The sequence below is a fragment of the Staurois parvus genome, unplaced genomic scaffold (assembly GCF_062004578.1).
Source record: "Staurois parvus isolate SC_StPar_1 unplaced genomic scaffold, SC_StPar_1.0 ptg000318l, whole genome shotgun sequence".
NCBI classification, from domain to species: domain Eukaryota; kingdom Metazoa; phylum Chordata; class Amphibia; order Anura; family Ranidae; genus Staurois; species Staurois parvus.
In genome coordinates this window covers 4292859-4314143 of record NW_028318114.1, presented here as the reverse complement: position 1 = coordinate 4314143, position 21285 = coordinate 4292859, and the positions used below count along the sequence as shown (strand labels likewise).

General features: G+C 42.9%; 1 protein-coding gene across 2 annotated transcripts in view; it reads left to right on the top strand.

Moving 5' to 3' along the window:
- The window catches only part of LOC149457498 (potassium channel subfamily T member 2), a 1188731-nt gene that overhangs the window by 787853 nt on the left and 379593 nt on the right, over positions 1-21285 (top strand). For both annotated transcript variants that reach the window (XM_089683639.1, XM_089683638.1), the window contains exon 17: positions 14412-14628. In XM_089683639.1, coding sequence (XP_089539765.1) covers positions 14412-14628 — 217 coding nt within the window. The remainder of the gene's footprint in view (positions 1-14411; positions 14629-21285) is intronic.

The following is a 21285-nucleotide window of genomic DNA, read 5'->3' as shown; positions in this document are numbered from 1 at the left end:
CATCTGATCACACCGATTTTGGTTTGATTAGATAATGTAAGGGAAGAGGAGAGATCTAGAGTCTGATAGACCCCAGATTTCTCAAAAAATAATATATGACAGTGACCATTATAAGTTATAGGGGATATTTGCATTCCCTATGATAGCATTAAAAGTGATCAAAAAAAAAAAAAAAGGAAAGGGACAGTGTAAAAATAATTGAAAAAAATCTAAATAACTTAAAAAAAACAAACCCTTGCCTCCCCCCCATCCCAACGAGCGCACACCTGTGTGCACGAACGTTGACCCTGTGAACCTGTGTATTAAAAATGTATGCAGTTTGTCGCCATTGCATATGCGCAGTTTTAAATTATGTCATGTTTGGTATCTATTTACTCGGCATACCATCATCTTTTATATTTTACCAAATAATTGGCCAATATATTGTGTTTTTGTGCATTAAAAGTAAAAAAGTATTTTTAAAAAAATCTGTTTTTGAACAATCGCTGCGCAAGTACTATGTGACATAAAAAATTGTAGTACCCACCATTTTATTCACTGAGGTGTCTGCTTTAAAAAATATATATAAAGTTTGGGGGTTTAAATACATTTCCTAGCAAAAAATACTGATTGTTTTCATGTGAACAAAAAGTGTCAGAAAAGGCTTGATCTTCAGGTGGTTAGAAGAGTGAATGATGTGTGACATAAACTTCTAATGCTGGGCATAAAATGCCCCATCCCCCAAAATGACCCCTTTTTGGAAAGTAGACACCCCAAAATATTTGCTGAGAGGCATGTTGAATCAATAGAAGAATTTATTTTTTTACCACAAGTTTTTAGAAAATGACAAAAAAAAATTTTTTTTACACAAAATTGTCACTTAAATGATTTACTGCTCACACATGCCATGGGTATATATGGATTTACTCACCAAAATACATTCTGCTAATTCTCCTGAGTATGGGGGTACCACATGTGAGAGACATTTTGGCAGTCTAGCCAAGTACAGGACCCCAAAATAAAATAAGCACCTTCTGGCTTTTAAAGGGTTTTATTTCCCCATTACACTTCCTAAAGATAGTGGAAGATAGCACCAAGCCCCCCCAAATTACCCCTTTTTGAAAAGTAGACACCCCAAGGAATTTTGCGGATCTCGTTTGTTGCCACAAGTTTTTTGAAAATTAAGAAAAAAAAACCAAAAACATATTTTTTTTTCTTTTTTTATATTTCAAAACCTTGTGAGAAAAAAAATTAGATCTGCAAAATACTCACCATGGCTCTTTTTAAATTCCTTGGGGTGTCTACTTTCCAAAGAGGGGTCATTTGGGGGGGGGGGGTGTGCTATCTTGAAATTTCATGGCCTCCGAAACTGTGAAACTGTGAAGTTACGTACCTTCAGGCTTTCAAAGTGGTCATTGGATTTCAGGCTCCTGTATGTGGCTAGGCTCCAAAAAGTCTCACACATGTGGCATCCCCTATTCGGTAGAAGTAGTAGGGGTGTAATTCCACATATACCCATGGCTTGTGCGAGAAATAAATCATTTTACACTTTGTGTAAAAAAAAAAGATGTTTTTTTCCAGAAACTTTTGGAAAAAAATAAATCTTCCATGGACTCAATATGCCTCTCAGCAGATAGCTTAGGGTGTCTACTTTCCAAAAAGGGGTCATTTGTACAATCCTGGTATTTTAGCACCTCAAGTAATGTGATAAGCAGTCAGAAAGTAAAAGCTGTGTAAATTCCATTATCTATACCATAGTTTGTAGATGCTATAACTTTCACACAAAGTAATCAATGCACACTTATTGGGATTTTTGTAACCAAAAACATGTAGCAGAATACATTTTGGCCTAAATTTATGACAAAATTTAAGTTTTTTTGGATATTTTTTATGACTGAAATGAGAAAATATCGTTTTTTTTTCAAAAAATGTTTTTGCTTCAAAACATTTTTTGTTTATAGCGCCAAAAATAAAAAGTGCACAGGTGATCAATTACCACCAAAAGAAAGCTCTGACACGTGACAGGTCCCAGAAGACTACGAGACCATTCACAAAGCGCAACACATGGCAGTGGGCACCTGGCTGTGAAGCCACCAGCTGTCACAGCTGGGTGCCCACGCTGAAGATGGCAGTGGGGGGGAGAAGACGGCTGGTGAAACCAGCCATGGTGAGAACACCGCTGGATCGAGGGGCAGGTAATTTATTTATTTTAAAAGTCAGCAGCTTCAGTTTTTGTAGCTGCTGACTTTTTTTTTTAAATCTACTGGAACTCCACTTTAATCTTGTAATACGAAACTGAGTTAAAAGTGTGATTGAGACTTTGGATTTACTGAACTGATTAAAGTGGATTTGTGATCAAAATCACATCATCTGCAAAAAGTCCAATTTTGTTCTGAGTAGGGCCTATCTACAATCCAGTCATGGTGGAGGATATGCAGATTGTGTGTGCTATGGATTCCATGATTAGTGCAAATAATAGTGGGCATCCTTGTCTAGTTCTGTTAGTAAACACTAGTTCAGAGGAGAGGACAGAGCCCCAGATGTAAAAATGTTTGTAGTTGGCTAAGTGTAGAGTGCCATTATAGCTGTGAGAATAGGGCCCGAAAATCTAAATTTTTGTACGATTTCTCCAAGGAACACCCACTGTACACAATCAAATGCTTTTTCAACATATATGGTGATGTGATGGGATTTTATTTAATTTGGCATGTTTGAGTATGTTCAGGATGTTTATTGTGGCGTCTGGGGCCTGACAACCTTTGATAAACTCCACCTGGTCTGGGTGAATGAGGGTGGGTAGGACATTCAGTAATCTAAGAGCCAACGCTTTTGCATAGATTTTTATGTCCAAATCGAATGGTAAAATGGGCCTATATTTTCTAGGGAGGGAGGTGTCCTTATTAGGTTTGGGTATTGTAGTAATTATGACCTGTATCATTTCCTTTGGGAAGTGCCCATTAGTCAATGCTGAGTTATGGATGGCTACTAGATGAGTTAATGTATCTTAGTGTTTTCAGTAGTATTTGTTGGGGAAACCATCAATACCTGGAGCTTTGCACATGGGTAGGCTGGAAATGACTTTTACATTTGTATCTCTGTAAAGGGGCAAGATAATGTAAAAAGTTGGGTTTCACTCAGTCTGGGTAGGGAGAGCAGACAAAGAAATGAGTTTGGGCATTTGATTTTAAGTCATATAGGGAAGCATAGTATTATTAAAAAATTTCAGCTATGCTGTCAGGGGATGAAACCTTAGCGCCATCTCTTTTATCAATCAAGATAGGAATTTTAAGTGTGAGACCTCTACCTTTTAAAATGTTTAGCTGAGAAGGCCCCAGCGTTATTATGTACTAAAAGTGGCTTTAAGAAACTTGACATGCTTCTTATACTGATAAAGCAATACATTTCTAAGCGACAGTCTCAGTTTCATGAGGTCTGCTGAAGTTTGGTGGGTGGGGTTCCACTTGTTCACCTCTTCCAAAGATCAGATATATTTCATCATTTGGTCAAGACATTGTGCTAGCTGTTTTTTAGCGCAAGAGCTGAGTTGGATGAACATGCCTATCATGAACTCCTTATGGGTGTTCCATAATGTGAAGTGATCAACAGTGTCATTAGTGGAGAAGAATAAGTTGTGCGCACCGACAACGGATTGCTGAGTTTTTGGTTTTGACAAGAGGTATGTTTTCAGTCTCCATATTGAGACAAGTTTAAGTTTATGTGAGTCAGAAAAGGTGATAGGTGCATGGTCTGATCAGGATATGGTTTCTATCGAGGATGAGGTGACATGGGGAAGGTCCCATCTGTCAGTCAGGAATAGATCTATACGAGAGTTCATATGGTGGGCCATAGAGAAAAAGTGTAATCTCGTTTCGTACTATGCTGGCACCACTACACATCAAACAGGTTGTGTTTATACAAAAAATTGTTGAGGGTACAGGGTCTATGTTTGGAGTTTGCAGATGAGTCTAGAATTGGGTCAGTGACCAAGGTAAAATCTCCACCCAGTATCAGGAAACCTTGGCGGCAGAAGGCAATTTATTTTACATTTTTTGAGAAATGTAACCTGTCTGATATTTGAGGTGTAAACATTACCCAGGGTATACGTTACATCATTGATATTACAATCAAGAATTATGAAACAGCCACTGTCATCTTCTATTAAGAAGATCAGCTGGAAATTGAGAGAGGCAACTATAGCTATGAGGACACCATTAGTCAGCTATTAGCTGTGAAAATATGGAAAAAGTTATTCAGGTTAGGCTGGGGTGCTTTGCTTTGAACAAAATGGGTCTCTTGCAGGAAAAGAACATCTCCATGTAAAGAACTGATTTCATTGTTCAGTGCTCTCCACTTATAGGGACTGTTAAGGCCTCTCACGTTGAGAGAAATAAATTTAAGCAATTTAAGCACCATGAGGAAATAACAGCCAGCTTTGTGTAGCATTGATCATAGTGTATGGGATAAACAGTGCATTGTTTCCAGGACTTAGTATCAGGATGTAAAGGAGCACAGTCAAATAGATAAGGCAGATCAATGTCTGCAAGTCAGTTTTGTGTGTAGGTGGATTAAGTAGTGGGATGCCATATTAAACTGTAGATATGGAGGTTTAAAAAATAATAAAAGATACATAGGTACAATAATAAAAATCTGGAAAAAAGTCCACAAAACATGTGCAGCATGGCACCAACAGATAAGCAGAAGGCAGAGCAATAAGATCTGTATTGTATTCAGCAGGCCTGAGAAAAAATCTAGAGGAAGTGCAAAACTGCGGCTTCAAATGGGAGTGATCCGGTAAGCCGTGAGTCACTAGCGGGACCATTCCATAGCCAGTTTAGGTGTAGGAGGCTTGTCAGGAAGTGGAGCATCAGGTGCCAAGATTTTCCACACCTTCAGCAGCTTCAGACCTTTTTCCAGGGAGTGACATTTTTTGCTGTTTTGTTATCAGCAATTTGGTAGGACAACTCCACTGGTAAGGTATATCATGGTCGTAGTGAGCCTTGGTCAAGGTGAGGAATTGCTTCCTAATGCGGATAGTAGCTGCTGACAAAGCCATGTATAGGGAAATCCCAGAAAGTTTTTCGGGTAATGTAGGATTGGCTCTGACCGCTTTCATCACTTTTTCTTTGATGTGGAAAAAGTTGATTCTGGCGAGGACATCTCTTGGAGCCATATAGGAATGAAAGTTTGGGAATGCAGTGGGCTCTATCAATTAGCAGATCCATTTCTCCAGCCTCAGGTAACAATTCAGACAAGAGTAGATGCAGAAAGTCCATCAACAAGGGTTGAGTTTATGAAATGTAATGTTATTAAATTTAATGTTATTACATCTTAACCTTCAAGGTCGCAAGTTTGGCATTGATTTTTTGTAGCTCTGTGTCATGCTCTGGGAAAGAATCAATAAGATCATTATGAGCATGACATATGTCCCCAATCTTATCTTCAGCCTTGGAGACTCTAAAATACAGGTCTTGAACAGCCGTGGTAACACCTGAGAGCATTCTGGAAATATCAGTGTGTAAAGAAACTTGCAGAGAGAGCAACATATCTTTGAGATCAGCTAAGGAGAGGATGGTGGAAAATCCTCTAGTGGTGGCATGGTGGTGGGCAGAGCAGAATCTGTGAAAGAGTTTCTGTTTGTTAAAATCCCGTCCTCCCTTTGCCTGCTTATTTTGTTTTGGATGTGCTGCGGGTGGTAGGACTGCATGGAGGGAATGACTCACCAGTGTCATGCCGATGCAACAGGGGTCCCATACTGCTGTGCTGAAAGGCTGGCAGAGAGGTATGGGATCTGTTGCTGTGAGTCGAGGATTTGGAACGGGAACCACCGCCATTTCGGAAAGTGTGTGCCGAGAAGGAAGGATAGAAATCCTTCAGCTTCTGCGGTCTCGAGCAGTTATTGAGGCAATTTGGCATAGTGAGGGAGCTGAGTGGAGCTAGGGGCTGCTGTGTTGGGCTTTTAGTCGGGTCCTGTGTGGCTGAGAGAGGTGCTTCAGAGTGCTATCCCCATGGAGCTTCTTCACTCAGTAGCCATCTCGGACCACAGTCAGCCACACATCTTAAAATTATGCTTTTACAAATACTTGTGTGATTGATTTCTGAGGTAGTATTAGCACTAATAAAGTCCCATTTATTCATGTTCTTTGCTATCTAACTGTTATGGGGATGTGGTGCTGAGGTTGTCAAATACACCCCTTACTCATATTTCAACAATAAATTTATGCTGGTACTTTCAGGTGGTTGGACACTCACGAAAAAATATAGAATGTCCCCCCTTAGATCAAGCTCCAGTTTTTTTTGCTAGTGCCTTAAGTGTCCAAAATGTGATTACCCCCCCTCCCCATTTACAGTTAGCAAAGCAACTTCCAAGAAGATTTACAATAGAACTTGGAAAGCTTTTTTTTTTCTTGGTGTAAGGCTTTGTGGTTTCACCCTTGCAGGTATGTGATTGGTTGTATTCTGGCCTTCATCCAATCAGGAAAATATGAAGGCTAACCTTGAGTGTGGTCAAGTGTCAAATTATGGCCTTGGCAGTTCTTTTTCAGAGACCGATTTCCTCACATTCTTTGGTTTGGCTTTTTGTTATACGTGTTATGTACCTTGTTCCACCAGTTAAGACTCTGTTGATGTTGGGGGACCTCAACATGGTACTTCTGGTATTGCAGAAATCTCTTTTTGAACCCTTCCAGTATATTCATTTAGTCCTACTGGCTACTTTTTTTCTGGTTGCCATTACTTTAGATTGCAGGGTTTCAGAATTGGCTGCTCTTTCCTGTACTGAGTCATTACTGGTTTTCCACTGTGATACGGTGGTCTTATGACCTTAGTTGTCCTTTTTGCCAAAATGGTTTCTTTGTTCCATTTCAAGCAGGATATTGAGTTGCCATTCTTTTGTCCTAATCCTCAGATGATGGGGGACAAGGCTTTACACACTTTGGATGTTGTTCATGCTATTAGGTGTTACCTGAACTCGACTGCTGCTATTCGACAGTTGGATTCCCTCTTTGTGCTTCGAGGGCTCAAAGAAGGGACATGCACTTCAAAATCTACCATTTCTTGATGGATCCGGATATGTATTTTTCAAGCCTATGTCTTAAAAGGTAAGGCTCTATCTTCACCAATGGTATCTCCTGCGCTATTCATCATCAAGCTTCGGTAACTCAAGTTTATAAAGTGGCTACATGGTCTAACTATGGCAAAGCTGTGTTCAATTAAAAGTGCTTTTAAAGGCAAAAAGTTTTTTTTTACCTTAATGCATTATCTTCATTAAGGTAAAAAAAATGTCAAAAGCTTGTCCCCCTACTCCCCCATTTAACACTTGCCTAAGCCTGATCTCGATCCAGGGCTGTGCCCATCTGCGACAGCACTTCTCCCCTCTTTCTCTTCTAACAAGAGACTCGACAGCAGCAGGAGCCATTGGCTCTTGCTGCTATCAGTCAGATCCTGTGAGGAGAAGGCAGGGTTAGGACCGAGCCATGCTATGTGTGTCTATAGATGCACACAGCATGGCTTGGACTTGAGCCCACATGTCTGCCTCCATGGCAAGCGCTTTGCTATGGGGCAGACAAAGAAGAGGAGTAGCAGACAGCACTGGTGGGGGACCCTTGGAAAGGAGGTTTGGGCTGCTCTGTAAAAAACCATTGCACAGGGCAGGTAAGTATAACATGTTTGTTTTTTTTTTCTAAAAAAAATGAACCCTTACAATTACTTTAAAAAACACAATAATCTTTGCTTGCATGTGATTGGAAGAATGTAATAAACATTGCTTCACTTTATTCACTGTATTCAGTAAACTAATTGAACATTCACATTGCAAACTCAACATTCTCTATACCTTTAGTAAATCAATGTTACATAGTTCTATTCACAACAGGCTTTTTTTTGCATAAAAAACAACGCCTATGAAAGCTCAGATTGAGAATACATAATAATAATAATAATATGCAATATTTCATATTTATCAGACTAAAAAGGAAAATATGATTAAAATATTATATTTGTAGTCCCTAGCATGATAAATAATTCCTTTTTTATAAACAAAACCACTATATGTCACTGTAACAGGGTTAGCTCGGCAGCGGGTGTGTGTGACCCCCTGGATGGGTGCACAACACAAAAAGATAGGCACAGCACAACAATAGTGGAGGTGAAAACAAACAGGTGCAATTTATTTACAATATTTACAGAAAAAATTATAAACCAAAAAGAAACATCAAAATAAATCCTGGCCAACTTGGCTACTTACTGCAACAACAGCTTTTCCCTAGCTACCCACTAGGTACAGCCTGCTGCTATACCTAGTTGCTAGTACTGGGAGGTTAGCCACACAGGCTTTGGTCTCTCTGCACACAGATAACAGGTCAGCTCCCCAGACAGTTCAGGCACAGATCTGGTTCCAGGGTGGAGCAACTCCCTAAGCACTCTGGGAAGCTTTATACAGGTGTTAATGAGCCCACTACCTTCAGCTGGGCTCATTATCTCAGTGCTGAAGGACTCAGCACTTCCCTCTAGTGGTACAAATCCCCATAAACCCTGAACCTCGGACAAATATATCGTCCATCCAGGACGCAACCAGGTGATTTCACCTGCCTACTGTCACATACCCCCCCCCCTCTTGTTTCAACCTTGGGGTTGTAACACCAGTAGCCAGGCAGGCGTGTACCCGGGATAAAGCATCCACATTTCCCATCTGAACACCAGGGCGATGCTTCACCGTGAAGGTAAATTCCTGTAGGGCCAGAAACCACCTATTTACCCTTCTATTGGTCTCCTTATTTTGAGCCATCCATTTCAAGGGAGCGTGATCTGTGATCAGGTCAAAATGTCTGCCCAGCAGATAGTACCGAAGGGAATCTAGGGCCCACTTTACCGCTAAACACTCCTTCTCAATCGTGGCATAATTTTCCTCGTGAGACTTTAGCTTTCGGCTGAGATAGATTACTGGGTGCTCCTCCCCCTGCCAAACCTGGGACAGCACTGCTCCTAAGCCAACATTGGATGCATCCGTCTGGACCACAAAGTCTTTTGAGAAGTCTGGTGAGTATAGGACTGGCTGGCTACATAAGGCCCTTTTTAAAGACAGGAAGGCTGCTTCAGCATCAGGGGACCACTTAACCATGACAGACTCCTTCCCTTTTGTCAGGTTGGTTAGGGGTACTGCCATAGAAGCAAAATGGGGAATGAATCGCCAATAGTAGCCAGCAATTCCTAGAAAAGCCCGTAACCTGCTTTTTGTTATTTGGGAGTGGCCAATTCTGTATTGCTTCCACTTTGTTTATCTGAGGTTTTATTACCCCTCTCCCAATAGTGTACCCCAGGTACTTGGCCTCCTCCTGTCCAATCGTACACTTCTTTGGGTTGGCCGTAAACCCAGCTTTCCGTATTGAGTCTAGCACAGCCTGAACTTTTGGAAAATGTGAGGCCCAGTCTGCGCTATGGATAATCACATCGTCCAAGTACGCTGCAGCATACTTCTGATGGGGACGAAGAATCTGATCCATTTTTCGCTGAAAGGTGGCCGGTGCATTCTGTAACCCGAACGGCATTCTTTTATACTGGAATGACCCTTCTGGGGTTACAAATGCAGTCTTCTCCTTTGCCGACTTAGCTAGGGGAATTTGCCAATAACCTTTCGTCAAGTCTAGTGTTGTCATGTACCGGGCTGCTCCCAGTCGGTCGATTAGTTCATCTATCCTTGGCATGGGGTAGGTGTCAAATTTTGTAACTTTATTCAACTGTCGAAAGTCGTTACAAAATCGCCAGCTCCCATCTGGTTTGGGCACCAACACTATGGGGCTGGACCAGTCACTTTGGGACTCCTCTATCACCCCCAAATCTAGCATTCTCTGTACTTCCCCACGTATTGCCTCCCGTCGAGCCTCTGGGATTCTATAGGGTTTCAGTTTTACTCTTTCACCCGGTGGGGTGATAATGTCATGCTCCACCCCCGAGGTTTGTCCCGGCAGCTCAGAAAAAACCTCTGTGTTGCGGAGCACAAACTCTTTAGCCTCCTGTTTTTGAATTGTAGACAACGTGACTGCTATTCCAACCTCCGGAACCAAGCACTTAGATGGCGCTGGTGACAAACCCTCAGCAACTAGGGATTCCCTGTCCCTCCAGGCCTTTAGCAGATTAATGTGGTAGATCTGCTCTGGTTTCCGCCTTCCTGGTTGTCTGACCCTGTAATTCACCTCACTCACTTTCTCAATCACCTCGTATGGGCCATGCCATTTGGCCAGGAATTTGCTTTCAACCGTAGGGATTAGCACTAGCACTCTATCTCCTTCAGCAAACGACCTGGTCTGGGCCCCCCGATTGTACACCCTCTGCTGCGCTAACTGTGCTTGGGACAAATGTTCCTTTACAATAGGCATGACCTGGACAATTCTATCTTGCATTTGGGCGACGTGCTCAATCACACTCCGGTGGGGAGAACTCTCACTTTCCCAAGTTTCCTTGGCGATATCTAACAGCCCCCTTGGGTGTCTCCCATAGAGCAACTCAAATGGTGAAAATCCTGTGGAGGACTGGGGTACCTCCCGGATGGCAAACATCAAATAGGGTACTAAATAATCCCAACCCTTTCCATCCTTATCTACCACCTTCCTTAGCATTTGTTTCAGGGTTTTGTTGAACCTTTCCACCAACCCGTCAGTTTGGGGATGATACACAGAGGTGCGCAACTGTTTTACCTTGAACAGTTTGCACAGCTCTTTCATCACCCGGGACATAAAGGGGGTTCCCTGGTCCGTCAGCAGTTCCTTTGAAATACCCACTCGGCTGAAAACGAGGAATAGCTCCTTAGCTATTGTCTTGGCAGAGGTATTTCGGAGTGGAATTGCTTCTGGATAGCGGGTGGCATAGTCGAGTATGACCAACAGGTACTGATGCCCCCTAGCGGATTTCACCAGCGGACCTACCAAATCCATGGCAATCCTTTCAAAGGGGACCTCAATGATGGGAAGAGGTACCAGTGGACTACGGAAATGGGGCATAGGGGCCGACTTCTGACACACAGGGCAAGAGGAACAGTAATTTTCCACCTCCTTAATGACCCCAGGCCAATAGAACCGCTGCAGTACTCTTTCCCGTGTTTTCTCCGCCCCCAAATGACCCCCAAGGATGTGTCCATGGGCCAACTCCAACACCAACTTCCTGTAAGGTCTGGGCACCACCAGTTGCTCAATGGTTTCTTCTGCCCCCTGAGAAACTCGATAGAGTAGGTCCCTTTCCACAAGGAAGTATGGATAAGCAGCAGTTTTCTCAGGACTCACTAGTTGGCCATCTACTTTTACTACATTTTCCCGGGCTTTTATCAGCGTGGGGTCTTTCAGCTGTTCGGTGGCAAAATTTTCCCTATGCACCTCTAAGTCCGAGAAATCCACAACCGGCAGATTTTCATCTGAGGAGGCGGGCTCCTCCCCAGTTCCTTGGGTCTCCCCAGCTAGTACCGACAAGGGGAACTTGGGAGAGACCTCACCACACTCAGACGCTTTCTGGGATTCACCTTCCTGGTCTGCAGGGGAGACAGTGGGGGGGTCAGAACAATCCCAGAGTTCCCAGAATTTTGGAAAATCCCTCCCCACAATGGCATCATGTGGTAAATGAGGTACCAATCCTACCTGATGAGACAGGTTACCTTTGGGGGTCTCAAAAAACACAGTAGCCACGGGATACTCCTTAGTGTCCCCATGCACACAAATCACTGCCACCTTTTTATGCCCAGAGACCTTTGTAGTGACCATCTCCTCTCTTATCAAGGTTACCAGGCTACCTGAATCCAGCAACCCCACAATATTATTTCCATTAACAGTCATTTTGCACAAATGTTTCTCAGTGCCCGGGCTGGCCGTGCATACCACTGTCGCAAACAGCAACTGACGTCTATTGCTCAGAAAGTCACACTGCATAGGCTCATCCACCACTGGGCAATTGGCTGCAATGTGTCCCTCTTGCCGGCAGCGGTAACAAATAATTTTTTTCACCGCTTCTTGCGGCCTTGGCCTTCCTGGCCGCTCTTGCCAGACATTGGGTAATACTCCCACCCTCTCACTCTCTCCACCCTCACCCCTTGTAGTCATCTTACCCGCCGCTGGGGATGGTCTGGTCTTAGGGTGGAAAGTCCGTGAGTCTCTGGAAGAGGAGGTCAGGTTCTCAGTAGCCAAGTATCTCTCCACTAGATCCACCAGCTTGTCTGCAGTTTCTGGGTCTCCATGGCTGACCCACTTTTGAATAGTATTAGGCAGAGACCTTAGGAACCGATCCATGATGACACGTTCCACAATTTTTGGGGCGGTCAAAGTCTCTGGCTGCAGCCACTTCCTGCTCAGGTGAATGAGATCATACATCTGTGACCTGGGAGGTTTCCCAAGCCGAAAAGTCCAATTATGTACCCGCTGAGCACGGACAGCGAGGGTAACACCCAACCGGGCCAAAATTTCCACTTTTAGCACATCATAGTTTTTGGCTTGGTCCGGCTCCAGGTCATAGTAAGCTTTTTGCGACTCTCCAGTTAATAATGGGCCATCAATCCAGCCCACTGTTCTTTAGGCCACTTTTCCCTTTCAGCAGTCCTTTCAAAGGTGGTTAGAAACACCTCCGGATCATCCTCTCCAGTCATTTTTGGCAATAAACGGCCCACAGAAAATGATGGTGTTTTACCAGAATCATCACCAGCCTCAGTCTGCTGCCTCTGCTGGAGCTGCTTCAAAACAGCCTCAATTTGTTTCTGGTGTTTCTGGTCCTGTTGCACCAGCAATTCCCTATGGCGGACCTCTGCTTGTTCCAAGGCCTTCTGCTGGGCTGCAATGCTCTGCTGGAAACTTGCATTTGCCTGCTGTTGATTGGCATTTGCCTGTTGTTGATTGGCATTTGCCAGAGCCAACTGTCTGATTATCTCCTCCATGCTGGCCTTTAGTTACCACAACTGCCCGCCGTCCTCCACCATATGTAACAGGGTTAGCTCGGCAGCGGGTGTGTGTGACCCCCTGGATGGGTGCACAACACAAAAAGATAGGCACAGCACAACAATAGTGGAGGTGAAAACAAACAGGTGCAATTTATTTACAATATTTACAGAAAAAATGATAAACCAAAAAGAAACATCAAAATAAATCCTGGCCAACTTGGCTACTTACTGCAACAACAGCTTTTCCCTAGCTACCCACTAGGTACAGCCTGCTGCTATACCTAGTTGCTAGTACTGGGAGGTTAGCCACACAGGCTTTGGTCTCTCTGCACACAGATAACAGGTCAGCTCCCCAGACAGTTCAGGCACAGATCTGGTTCCAGGGTGAAGCAACTCCCTAAGCACTCTGGGAAGCTTTATACAGGTGTTAATGAGCCCACTACCTTCAGCTGGGCTCATTATCTCAGTGCTGAAGGACTCAGCACTTCCCTCTAGTGGTACAAATCCCCATAAACCCTGAACCTCGGACAAATATATCGTCCATCCAGGACGCAACCAGGTGATTTCACCTGCCTACTGTCACAGTCACCTTAAAGACTCACCAGAGCTTGCTCTTCATCCTGGTCTCAAAAACTTAAATTTTGTGTTTCTTGAATGTGAATCAGTGTAATTGTATCAAATAATTGTTAACGCTGTTTACTGTTTTCTTGTATTTATAGTTTTTGGGTTAACTACATTTCTATGGTAGAATGAGAAAAAAATATTACTCATGACATGTGTATACTGTCTTTCCTATATAGCATGAATATTGGGGTGTAAAGCTATATATATATATATAATAATATAATAGATATAAAACATAGCAAAAGCTAAAAAGTAACAATAAGTTGTAATAACCAAGCCAAACACAAGGTCAGACTTTGATGCTGTCACTCGGAGAGCTTTATTTAGCCAGCACAGACACACAAGGAGTCCCCACCTGCAGACAGCCTCACTTTAACACATTTGCAGGTTTAATCACAGGGATCTCTGTCAACAAGCCCACAGTGGGTGATATGTATTAGAGTGGAAGAGACTGCAGATAAGGACTGCTTATACTGTATGTCTGTGTTGGCTAAATAAAGTTTTACTAGTGACTGTACCAGAGCGCTTGATTTGGCGATAGTAAGACAGAGAAAATGTGGGTTCCCATAGGTTTTCACCTGATCAGGGGCAGACTGACCATTTGGAAACTCGGGCACTGCCCGAGGGCCCGGGGTCAGTAGGGGGCCCCATGAGATGCCCCTGGTACCTATTTCATAGGCTTTTTTGAGTTTGGGCAAGGACACAGGGGCCCCTTGATCCCCTATTGCCCGGGGGCCCCATGAGTTGTCAGTCCGCCCCTGCACCTGATATACACAGAAGTGAAATGGAGAAGGATTTAAAGCAGTTTTGGAGCAGCACATTTTCTATGGATTTTCAAACAATGATAAATTGTAAGCACACATTGCAAATATACTTTGTAATGATGCGTTCATTTAATCTTTAGGCACAGTGGCAATTGATCTACAGGAAACAACTTGTTATCCCACCAGTGGACCGGCCCTAACTCTTCCATCTGAAGGTAGCAGAGAAGAGAGAAGACCCAGTATTGCACCTGTACTGGAGCTTGCTGACAATGCATCTATACAACCATGTGATCTTCTGAGTGACCAGTCAGAAGATGAAGCCAACCCTTCTGATGATGAATGTTCTGAGGTCAAGGAGTATGTATATTACAAGAATTTATGTGCTGTATGATTTTTTTAATCCATAGGTTAAATATTTTCTGTTCTGTGCTTTACATTACCCTGTCCAGCTTGTGTGCAGCTTGACATACTGTTAAACACTCTTCCGATAAGCTCAACTGTATGTAAAGCCATGAAAGTATATTGAATAACAAAGGAAGAAACAATCAAAGGTGAGCACTTTTTAAAGGAGCAGCTGTGCACTCAAGGCAACCAAAAGAAATCCTTCTTAGAATAAACAACAAATAGTTCAGCGCTATAATAAACAGTATTAAATGAGTAATAAATGAATAAAATATAAATTGTGAATAAAATTAAGCATATATAATTAACTGATTGTAATGTTCATGAGGTGGCTCAATGGTGAGAAAAGTCCCCACTGCTACAGACCGGTGCGGGTGCCTAACAGTGATGGAAAAAATGCACACTCACCAGACGTGCACTATAATAGTGCAATATGAATGGTAAAAACAGGGTCTCATCAGGTGTCCAACTGGAGAGACCCCTCACAGGATGGTATGGATCCGGGAATCTAAGAAGATGGTAATACTCCTGGGTTCCCCTTTAAGGATGGATAGATGCTGCTGTCAGCAGATAGGCAGGAACCTCACTCTCCTTAGGCGCTGTGGTCAGCAGATAAGTAGGAAACTCCCTCTCTGGGTACACTGATAGGAGAGCATCTGAGGAAATAATACTCCCCACACGGGGTCAAAACAAAAAGATACCCATAGTGTAGTAAGTCTGATAAATTTATTAAGAAGCAGGGATGGGCACCGTGCAACCGAATGTGTGCCCATCATTAGAAGTGGGTGGATGCAGGGTGGCATATTCTAATGGTGGGCATACCACACACTTTTTTTGGCAGAGATTTTTTTCTCTTTTTTTCATTCAGCCCACAGGCTGCATACAAAAAAATAAGAACATAGCATATATACCCAACAAGGACCAGTGACGTACTGGTACATCACTGGACTTTGAATGGTTATACCAGGATGATGCCTACAGCTGCAGGCATCATCCTGGTATAATTTTTTTCAGTCGGCAATCAGCTTTCATGTAAAATAAATCCTAGTGGCTAATTAGCTGCAGGATTGCTTTTACAAGCAGCGGGAGATGATGCCCCCCTCCCCCGCTGCCTTTCACGGCCTTCTCGGGCAGTCCCTCGCTAATCGGGGGAACCTGAGAATGCAGCCGGTGTTTCTGCCAGCTGACCATAGAGCTGATTGGAGACCAGAATGGTGCCAATCATATCTATAGTCTAAGAAAGCGGAAGCTACGAGCATTTCATCACTTCAGTTTCGCAGGATATAAACAAAGCCATTTGTAAATTGGGAAAGCATCTGATCACACCGATCTTGGTGAGATTAGATAATTTAAGGGAAGAGGAGATATCTAGAGTCTGATAGACCCCAGATTTCACAAAAAAGAATATATGACGATGCCCATTGAAGTTATACGGGATATTTGCATTCCCTGTGATAGCATTAAAAGTGATTAAAAAAAAAAAAAGGGACAGTGTAAAAGTAATAAAAACAAAATCAAAATAACTTAAAAAAAAGCACCCTCGCCCCCCCACGCCTACGTGTGCACCAGCTTGCGCAAGAGTTGACCCTGTGCCAGTATGTAAACAGCGGTTGCACCATGCATGTGTGGTATCGCCGCGAACGTCAGATCAAGGGCAGTAATTCTTGTACTAGAACTCCTCTGTAAATCTAAAATGGTAGCTTGTAAAGGCTTTTAAAGCGTTGCCTATGGATATTAAAAATGTATGCAGCTTGTCACCATTGCACAGGGCATGCACAGTTTTAAAGCATGTCATGTTTGGTATCTATTTACTTGGCATACCATCTTTTATATTTTTACAATTAATTGGCCAATATATTGTGTTTTTGTGCATTAAAAGTAAAAAAAATTGTATCTTTTTAAAAAAATATGCATTTGAAAAATTGCTGCGCGAGTACTATGTGACATAAAAAATTGCAGCACCCACCATTTTATTCACTAGGGTGTCTGCTTTAAAAAAATATATAATGTTTGGGGGTTCAAAGTAATTTCCTAGCAAAAAATACAGATTTTTTCCATGTGAACAAAAAGTGTCAGAAAAGGCTTGGTCTTCAGGTGGTTAGAAGAGTGAATGATGTATGGCATAAACTTCTTATGCTGGGCATAAAATGCCCCCACCCCCCAAAACGAACCTTTTTGGAAAGTAGACACCCCAAACTATTTGCTGAGAGGCATGTTGAGTCAATAGAAGAATTTATTTTTTTATCACAAGTTTTTGGAAAATGGCAAAAAAATGTTTTTTTTTCTTTTACACAAAATTGTCACTTAAATGATTTATTGCTCAAACATGCCATGGGTATATGTGGAATTACTCCCCAAAATACATTCTGATACTTCTCCAGAGTATGTGGGTACCACATGTGAGAAACATTTTGGCAGTCTAGTCAAGTACAGGACCCCGAAATCCAATAAGCACCTTCAGGCTTTTAAAGGGCTTTATTTCCTCATTACACTTCCTGACTACCTATCACAGTTTCAGAGGCCCTGAAATTCCAAGATTGCACCAACCCCCCCCCCCCCCCCCAAATGACCTCTTTTTTGGAAAGTAGACACCCCAAGGAATTTGATAAGAAGCATGGTGAGTATTTTGCCTCACCGAAATAGAGCTCTATTCGTGTGAAAAAGGATGTAAATTTCATTTATGTACCATATCACAATTTTCAGTTAAACTAGTGCAGCGCTGTATAGCAAAAAAATAGCGTAAATTGCAGTATCTATACCATAGTTTGTAGACGCTATAACTTTCACACAAAGAAATCAATATACACTTATTGGGATTTTTTTTACCAAAAACATGTAGCAGAATACATTTTGGCCTAAATTTATGACTGACTTTGAGTTTACTATATATTTGTTATAGCCGAAAGTAGTTTTTCTTCAAAATTTTCGGTCTTTTTTTGTTTAAAGCGACAAAAATAAAAAGTGCACAGGTGATCAAATACCACTGAAAGAAAGATCTATTTGTGTGAAAAAAAGGACGTAAATTTTGTTTGGGTACAGCATTGCATGACCGCGCAATTATCAGTTGAAATTGTGCAGCGCCGAATAGCAAAAAGAGGCCTGGTCATTAAGAGGGCTAAATCCTCAGGATGGCAAGTGGCTAACTGGCAATTTTTTGGTCATGCAACACTACATGCAAATTTATTTTTTTATGAGGGCAAATAAAAAGTTTCTTTCAATCTTTTGTGAGAAATAAGTCTCACTGTGAATTAATTTGTATCCCTACTTCCGGCATACAATTGAAGCCAGAGCTTGCTTGTGAGAATTAGTCAGTCTAATAATTAATTCATGCTTTTATATATATATATATATATATATATACACACACACACACACTGTAGATATCTATACCTTATTTCAACAAAATAACAGTTATTGATGAATGTGAATATTAATGATGAATATCAAACATGGTTTGCCAGAAGGCATTATATTTTCAGAGAGCACAGTAAAATACTACTAGCAAAGCATCTTATTTAACCAAAAAAAGAGCAAATAATTTATAACATCAAAAAAAGTATTCAATGAGATCTTTTTGATTTGTCTAACAACATACACCAGGTTGATCTTAGGTGTTACTGTAGTCGAAGTTTATGTTCGTGTCTGGACATTAGACCTAGTTTAGATGCTTTCCATGATGCATTCATTTGTTGAAAAAAATGCTTCATAGTCTCAATGGCTGACTTGCTACATACACTCTGGCAAGTGGTGTATTTGCATTCATATTTCAGTTAAAATTCATCCCAGAATCTAGGCTGCAGGGACAGACTACAATTGAAATGTCATAGCTACTTTCCTCTCACACTCTTCCAGTGCTTTGCAGCCATTAAAGAAAATACCCTGAGGCAGAACATCTTACCACTGCTGCTGTTCGAGTGGGTGGGATATGTACTGCGCTAATCTCATGGGATGAATAGGAGAGGAAGGCTGGTGAGGAATCGGAGCAGTACACATGCCACCCACACAAGTAGCAGCAGCAGTAGTAGTAAGATTATTATTAGTAATAAGACCCCCACCTTGGGGGTTCTTCCTTAACCCCTACAAAGCACTGGAAGATCACCAGAAACTTCCCTCCTGATTCTTGTATTGTGCCCTCCTGCCCCTGTATTGTGCACTCCTGCCCCTCTATACTGTGCCCTCCTGCTATTCAGTACTGTGTTCTCTTACACCTGTACTGTGCCCTCCTGCCCTCCTGTACTATTCCCATCTGATCCCTATACTGTGTCCTCCTGCCCCTTTGTATCGTGTTCTCTTACCCCCATACCGTGCCCTCCTAACCCCCTGTACTGTGCCCTCCAGAACTCTATACTGTGCCCTCCTTACACCCCCGAACTGTGACCTCCTGCTCCCCATACTGTGCACTCCTGTCCCCCTCTACTGTGTCCTATCCCCCTGTACTGTGCAATCCTGTCCATCTGTACTGTGCCCTCCTGTCCCCCTGTACTATGCAGTCCTGCCCCCCCACGTACTGTGCACCCCTGCCCCTCATACTGTGTTCTCTTGCCCCTGTACTGTGCCCTCCTTACACCCCCGAACTGTGACCTCCTGCTCCCCATACTGTGCACTCCTGTCCCCCTCTACTGTGTCCTATCCCCCTGTACTGTGCAATCCTGTCCATCTGTACTGTGCCCTCCTGTCCCCCTGTACTATGCAGTCCTGCCCCCCCACGTACTGTGCACCCCTGCCCCTCATACTGTGTTCTCTTGCCCCTGTACAGTGCTCTCCTGCCCCCCCCCCATATTGTGCACTCTTTCTTGTCTCCATGTACTTTTACCTCCTGCCCCCATGTTCTCCCACTCCTCAGTACTGTGCCCTTTTTCCCCCAGTAATGTGCAATACTGCCACCTCTGTACTGTGCCTTCCTGACCCCCCCCCCCATACTATGCTTTCCTGATCCCACAGTATTGTGCCCTGCTGCCCCCCTGTACTGTGTCCTTCTGAGCCCAACCTGTACTGTTCCCTCCTGACCTTCCCTGTACTGTGCCATACTGCCCTCCCTGTACTGTGCCATCCTGCCCCCTGTACTGTGTAATCTTACCCCCTTACTGTTCCCTCCTGCCCCTGCAATTCTGTGCCTGATCCCCTCTATTGTGCGCTTCTGATACCTGTTTTGTGCACTTCTGCCCTTCTGTACTCTTCCCTTCTGCTGCTCAGTACTGTGTTCTCTTATCCCTTTACTGTGCCCTCCTAAACCCCTCCTCCCCCCGAACTGTGCCCTTCTGACCCCTATGCTGTGTCTCCCTGTCCCTTTGTATTTTGTTCTCTTGCCCCCATACTGTGTCCTCCGAACCCCCTGTACTGTTCCCTCCTGACCCTTATACTGTGCCCTCCTGCCCCTCTGCACTGTGTTATTTTACTCCTGTACTGTGCCCTCTAACCCCCCTCTGTACTGTGCCCTCCTTCTCCTCCATACTGTGCACTCCTGTCCCCTTCTACTTTGTGCCCCCTGTACTGAGCCCTCCTGATCTCGGTATTGTGCCCTCCTGCGCCCAACCTGTACTATGCCCTCCTGCCTTTACTGTGCCCTTTGTGTTTATTAGTCTTTAGATTATGGCATGTTTTCTTATTAAAATCCACTTTATTGAAAGTACTAATAAATATGATTGATTTTATCATCTATTTATACTTTTATTCTTGAGAATAGGTGCATAAATTTGGACAGGCTGGCAGGGGCCCTGGTGCATTACTTTGCCCTAAGCTTAATGAGAATCAGCTTTAGTATTAAGGAGATGTGCATGTACAAAGAGAGATAAACTTTCCTAGGGTATCAGATAATACACTGCTTATTAGCTGTCTTTCCACTACAAAAATATTGAGTAAAAGTTTATATTCAATGACTTCAAATTATTATTTTTTAGTATCCAACATTTTAATTAATCCAGAACTATCTTTTACCAGTGTAGCGCTGCCCCTGAAGGAACAACTTGGTAATTTGGGTTCTGTGTTCTGCATCTTGAATCCAAGAACAGACTTTAGCCTCTCTGGCAGACTTAGTTGAGTGAAAGTTACTGAAAGCACTTATAAAAGCACAAGTGCAAATACCTTTAACTTGACTGTGAATTAGTATCAGCGTATAGATACAAGTGGTGGTATTGGCAAATGAACTCGTTTTATTGGTATGGGTTAGGGTAAATGGTGGTTTGAGCATAAATTAACACACAGAAGGTAAGTTCAGACACCGTCTTCTAGACAGTATAAGCACTATGCCAAAATAACTTACAAATATAGTTCTGCACTAGAGATGAGCGAAGTATTCAAAAATTCGATTCGACTGATTCGGCGAATTCGTGGAAAAATTTCGATTCGAGTCGAATATATTCGCTGCGAATTTAACTTATAAAAGGGTGTTTCTAGGCTTCAGAGAGACTTTATATTAGTGCAGAACACTGTACCTTTAATTTAAATGCCCTTGGAGTCTGCTGGGGAAAAGAAATAATACTGACAGTCAGTATGACATGCAGATGAGTGCCGTCGATCTTAGAATCACCGCACACTTCACTCATTTGGGCAGTCACGGGGCCAAAACCAGAGTGTGGAGCCACAGTGTGGCGGTGGAGGCAGCAGCAATGGGAG